The sequence below is a fragment of the Pteropus vampyrus genome, unplaced genomic scaffold, assembly GCF_000151845.1.
Source record: "Pteropus vampyrus isolate Shadow unplaced genomic scaffold, Pvam_2.0 Scaffold413, whole genome shotgun sequence".
Taxonomy (NCBI): Eukaryota; Metazoa; Chordata; class Mammalia; order Chiroptera; family Pteropodidae; genus Pteropus; species Pteropus vampyrus.
Window position 1 is genome coordinate 165,713 of NW_011889194.1, and position 6,207 is coordinate 171,919.

The following is a 6,207-nucleotide window of genomic DNA, read 5'->3' on the forward strand; positions in this document are numbered from 1 at the left end:
CAGCGGCTAAGCTTCGATGACTTGCTTTCCCTCGCCGTCTGTCAAGGAATCCTGTTGTATCCACCTGAATCCATCCCGTAATCCCCCGTGTACCACCAGCATCCCTGTCTCAGCCACCATCGTGCCTTACCTGCCCCTTCTCAAGAGCTTCCTTACTTGTCTCCCTCCTTCTTTGTTTTACTGGAACCTGTTCTCACAGCAGCCATGTCCATCGTCCCCTGTTTAAACACTGCCTGCGGCTTTGCTCAGTGCTTAGGATGAAACTCAAACGCCTCACCCGGTCCACAAAGCCCCGCCTCTTTCTCCAGCTGCGTGCTGTTTCCCTCTGCTGCGACCCATCACCTTTGAGCCACGTGGACCTTATTTTGGAGTCTACGGAAACCCCGTTTGGATTCTTGAACCTGCTGAGCTCGTTTCCACCTCAGGGCCCTTGCACGGGATATTCTCTCCCCTGGGAATTCTCTGTCTTGTCATTTTGCCTAAAGGTTACCACTTCGGAGAGATCTTCCTTGAGCGCTGAATCTTAAGTCACCAGTGCGTTGCTGTCACGTGACTTTACCTTCACCGTCAGCGCAGTGTCTGCCCACAGGGATCCTCTGTCCCCGTTTACGTGTGCTTAGATACGGTTTGTCGTCACACTAGCAGGAGGGCCTTGAGCTCAGGGGGCCAGGCCTCCGTGGGTCACGGCCCAGTACCCAGTGCCTAACATGAGCCTGACACATGGGAGAAGCTCAACCAGTATTTGTCGATCGAGTGAAAATTCTAGAACAGTTTTCTCTTGAATCTTTTGCCTCTAAGGTACAACTAGTAACCTGGGAATGAACACGATGCCCTCCGGCGCCCGCGTTAACTGCACATGGTACTTAATTAAAAGTCAGAAGGGCGTGAGTTTTAACTAGATGCAGCACAATAAATACCCAAGACGCAATACAACGGAACCTAAAAGATGCCACAGATGCCATCATCAGGCCCAGAGTTTTGTTTTTTTTTTAAATTTAAATAAAGTGGGCATTGAAAAAAAAATCAGGGGACTCACAAGAATCTAGTTTTCTGATTTGTCTTGACATATGGCTGGCAGCCACAGGTCTACAGCCCCACAGGGCAGGAGCGTGCTGGCTTTCAGCACCAGGGGCCACAGGTGCCCGAGGCTGGCATGGTCAGCCCACCCTGCAGGGGCCAGACGCGTGCCACTTGCCTGGCCCCGGAGGTAAGTGGCCCGAATCTGAGGACTGGCAATAAAATACTGACGTCCTTATCCCTGGAAGGCATCTCGCGAACAAGTTTTATTTTCCTGTTCTCTCAACCGGCCATTTTGAAATTTTCTACGATGAACATACATTATTTTCTAATGGGAAAGAAAATCGATACGCACTATTTTTATGAAAGGTTATACCACAGACCGGAAGGACACAATTTGCATGAAGTGCCCAGAGAAAATAAAACTCTCGAAATAAAGTTTTCGCTTGTTGTTTCCCCAGCTACCCCAGGGGTAGGAATTCACTCTCTTTTGCCTTTTGGGATAAAAGTCCTTTGTGCTGATCTATTTGCGGGCTCATATTCATAAATGGATCGGCTTTGCCCACAGCGAGGCACAGTGGTTCTATTACGATAAAAAATGAACAAGACGTTGAAGGATTCCAGGCCTGCGGCATCTTGATGGCTCGCTTAATCCCAAAACAGGCACCGGGAGAAAACTTCAACAATCCTAAATAAATTGGGGGTGTCTTCCGGAATTCCTTATAAGATCATTTACCTTATAAACTCTCTGAAGCTTGGGATTAAAACTATTCTTGACCGACATTCAGTTCCCAAGTGTCGGCTCTGTGCTCTGTCCTGGGATTTGTACTGCGTTTCTGTGGGAACAGGATTCTGACCCTGGACTAGCAGGAGGACGAAGACCTTCGTCACTGACCGTGACCCAAGACACTGCTGCTACACGCAATGGAAGGGTGACAGCAAAGCCTCTGAGTGGCTTTCGGCTTGGGAAAGGGAGCGGTGGGCTATCGGGAGGTGGGGGGTGCTGTCAGCAAGCTTCACAGCTGAGATGACCCTTGAAGTCTGGGACAGGGTGATGCAGGGATGGGGGGCACAGGGAGCAAAGGGAAGCACAGAGGGGACACTAGTGACAGAGCGTGTGGCTCACACAGTAAGCTCCCTGTTGACTGCTTTTGGCAGCTTCATAATAACGGCATGAACGTTCACAGACCGCTTCGTCTGTAAAACACCGTTAAAACGGGGCTAATAATACCGCATAACTCATAAGATCGTTTCTGAGGATTAAAACGATTTATGAATAAAAGGACTTATTTCCTTTAAACCTCACACCCCCTTCTGCTGTCAGGTTTATTATTATTCCCACTTCACAAACAAGGAAACTGAGGGTCAGAGAGATTGATGACTTGTCCGAGGTCAACAGACGGAAAAGCAGGGCTGGGTGCAAACTGCAGGTCCCGGGTTCCTTTTTAAATGAGGTCAGAACCTGCAGGCTGAGCCCACGAGGGGATAATGAACACCTGATGCAGCCCCGCACAAACCCAGCCGGCTATGCGAAGGCCCCCAACAGGAAACTCTCCAATGTTTTCATAATTTTAATTCCTTAGGAGAGAGAGAGAGAGAGAGAGAGAGAGAGAGAGAGAGAGCGAGCAGGGAGGGACACATAGGGGAGGCTCGGTGGAGAGAGACTGATGTTAATTATTTTTTCTTTGCTTTAAAAGATAAAGGAGAACAAAAAAGAGCAGGAAAGTGATTAGAGGCACTTTTGGAAATCCATCCTAAAAAAAATAAATCAGAAAAAAGAAGGAAAGAAAAAAAAAATCTCTCTGCAAAAGTATATTCATCAGAACATTATTCACAACGGCCCATTACTGACAATAGCAACAGGAAAGGGCTGGATCGAGCAAACTCCGGAGTTTTACTCCGTGGAACACTAGCGGCGTTAACAAGGATCATTAGCATCACGGAAGCTGCAGAACGGCACAGGGAGAAGGGGCTCACATGACAACGCCCGCCCGGGAGAATAACAGGACACCAAATTCTCATCGCGAATATGTAAATATCTGCAAAGCGCTTTGCGGAATAGAAGCCACGCAGAATGGGAAGCCCTGCTCGGTTTGGGGGAAAGCGATGGAGGGGAGGGGTGACGCCCAGTGATTTTCCTCCTTTCCCCTCTCCTTTCCGGGGCATTCGAGAACACTCTTCCCTCCACGGCAGCTGGTACCGGCCAGTGGCCAGCGAGAGGGTCCTAAGGGGTACCTAAACGTTTTAAATCCCAGTTCTGCATTTTAACGCTGTTCTTGGTTATATTCTAGGTGTGGTGCTAGCAGTATGGTCATGTTTTCCAAAGGGGTCTTTCATAGAAACAAGCGAAGTGTCCTTCGATAGATGATTGGATAAAGAAGATGCGGTACACAGATACAGTGGAATATTACTCAGCCATAAAAAAGACGAAATGCTGCCATCGGCGACGTGGATGGATCTTGAGACTATGCTAAGCAAAAGAAGTCAGTTGGAAAAAGTCGAGAACCACGATTTCACTCACATGTGGGATGTAAACCTGAATCAAGCACCAAACGAGACCAACGAAATCTCATAGGGAGCAGTATGGTGGTTACCGGGTGGGGCGGGGGGCGGGGGAAGGCAGACAAGGGCAAAGGGGTCAAACGCATGGCTGCGAAAGACTTGACTTTGGGTGGCGACACACGACGCGGTATGCAGATGATGTGTTATTGAATTGTACCCTTGAAACCTATGTAATTTTATTAACCGAGAAATTTAATCAAGTACAAGAATTTTGAGAAAGGCTCTTGACTTTTCGGAGATAGATATTCAAGTATTTATGGCTGAGGCGATGTGCCATCTGGGACGTGCCTCGGTCAAACTGCCCTCAGTCAAACAGGTCGGCCCAGGACCGGTCACTGCTGGGGCTGGGTGATGCCAGCATGCGGGGGGTGGGGGGGGGGACGGGGGGCTACACTTTCCTCTCCGTTTCGGATATATTCGACATTTTCCATAATAAAAAGTGAAAAAAAAAAAAAAACCAGTTCTGTATGTTCACAGTTACCTTCCATTTAAGACAAACATGACTACGTAACAGGGTGACATAGAGCTTCCTCCTACAACACATAGACTTAGCGTAAAGAATGAGCCCATTGAAAAGAAATAACGGGGTGACTCTCAGTCCCAGGGGTCGGAAAAGGTTCAAGTGCAATGACGGCTTAGACCGGAAGGGCTCTGAACGCTGGGGTGGTCATGCAGATGCTTTTTAGGAAAAGAGATGAGAAGCATGGTGTGGGGCCACCGCCCCTAAAGCAGAGGCCGGTCCCTGGTCCCTCTGTCGCGCCCTCCTCCCTGGCCCTGCCCCCGCCCCTCCCCCACCGCTCGTCGCCCGCCCCCTGGCGCCCCTGGGCTCCCCTGGGCTCCCCTGGGCTCACCGGCAGCTGTTCTCATCCTCTGCGTGCAGTGACGCCTCTGCCCGACGCAGGCCCAGGCGGGCAAAGGAGTGGTACAAGGTGAGCGTCACGTCGCTCAGGCTGTGGGTGCCATCCGGCTCATCTCCCAGTAGGAGCGGAGGCCCGGGGTCCCCGCCGGGTAGTTCCCGTACAGGTAATAGTCCAGCTGCGCGATCAGCGCGATCACCTCCTGGTTGACCACGGCCTCGAACTTGCGGGCGAAGAAGGTGGGCCGGGCCGTCTGCTGTGCTCACGGGAGAAAAAGGTCAGGTGTCAGCCCGCGGGGTGGGGTTGGGGTGGGGGTGGGGGTGGGGGTCTGGGGGCACGGCTCTGCCGTCAGCCTGCCCGCATCCAGATCCCAGTGCCGACACTTATTAACCTCTCTGTTCTGAGTTCCTCCCTCTGCGAAATAGAGATGAGAGTCAGGGCTTTCGGAAGGAAGGAATTAATGTTTGTAAAGTGTTTGGGGGCGGTGATGGGCCCGTGATAAGCATCACTTACATGTGTGTTAAATAAATCAACATCCTGGATGTTTATAGCTGGGATGGATCTCAGAAATTGTTTAACTGGAGGTCTAGGGCAAATACAGCCTGCGGATATATTTTAATTGTCCAGCAGAGTGTTTTCAAATTGAATTAGCTGGCAACATTTACAAGGTAGAAGAGTTCACAGAAACACTTTTTGGCTTCCCTGTAAACAGAAATAGATTCGGCCACCTGGAGCCATGTTCCTACAGGATAGGGACTGGTTAAAGCTGAACAGTAGTTGTCCCTAACCAGGGTACGGGCTCCTCAGCTCGCCACAGACCCCACCACTCCCTACCGCCTCCTGGCAGAGTCAGCATCTCTGGGGACGAGGTCTGGGAATTGACCCAGAAAAGCTTTCCTGGTGGTTACGATGCAGTATTTGAGGACCATTTATGTAAGCCAAGTTTTCGGGGAGAGTGAGGCCCAGAGAGGGATTCATCTAAGGTCACACAGCAAGGTAATGGCAGCGCCAGGGTTAAGGTCCAGGGACCCGGAATAAATAAACAAAATACTGAGCGCCCGTTATCCGCTAGGTCTTATACCGTAAGCTGGGATCAGCCAACCTTTTCAGGCAAGGCCCAGATCATGAACATCTCCAACTTTGCAACGGCTCAGCTCTGCTGCTGAAATGGGGAAGCAGCCGTGGACAAAACAGTAAATGAACAGTGTGGCTGGGTCCCAGAAACACCTGCATCGACAAAAGCAGGCAGTGGGCTGGAACCGGCCCCGGGGCCGTAGTTTGCTGACCCCTGGTCCAAGGCTAAAGGAACACCTCGAACACAGGCCCCTCCCTGGAGGAGTCAGGGTCTAGTGTTCTTATTGCCTTGAGTTGGGGCCAGCGCAGTTTTGGCTACAGTGGATTGATGAGCACGAGGCTCTGCGTTTATGTCGTTACCTCTCATCCTCCCGATCACTCTGCAAAGCAGGTGTTAGGATTCCCATTTGCCAGATGAGGAAACAGAGCTCAGAGAGGGGAAGCGAGAGGTGCAAACCCACGCGGCTATAAAATTCAGACACGGCTCCGGTGCCCCTCAAACCCCAGGTCGTTCAACTGCACAGCCCTAGGATCGAGCTGCTCACTGAGCGAACTGGAAGCCCCCGATTAAAACAAAAACAATCGAACACCCTTTGTATTATTCTGAACATCCCGCCACCTCTCTGCTTCGTGAATCCTTGGGATGTCCGCCGCCATGGCGCAGGGGTCAGCTCAGTCCCCTTCCAGTGGCACTGAA

The 6,207-nt window shown here is 50.9% G+C and overlaps 1 protein-coding gene across 1 annotated transcript in view; it reads right to left on the minus strand.

The window, feature by feature from the left end:
* Positions 1-6,207, minus strand: part of XYLT1 (xylosyltransferase 1) — a 74,845-nt gene that overhangs the window by 15,349 nt on the left and 53,289 nt on the right. The window contains 2 exon segments of the mRNA XM_011380902.1: positions 4,431-4,554; positions 4,557-4,692. Coding sequence (XP_011379204.1) covers positions 4,431-4,554; positions 4,557-4,692 — 260 coding nt within the window.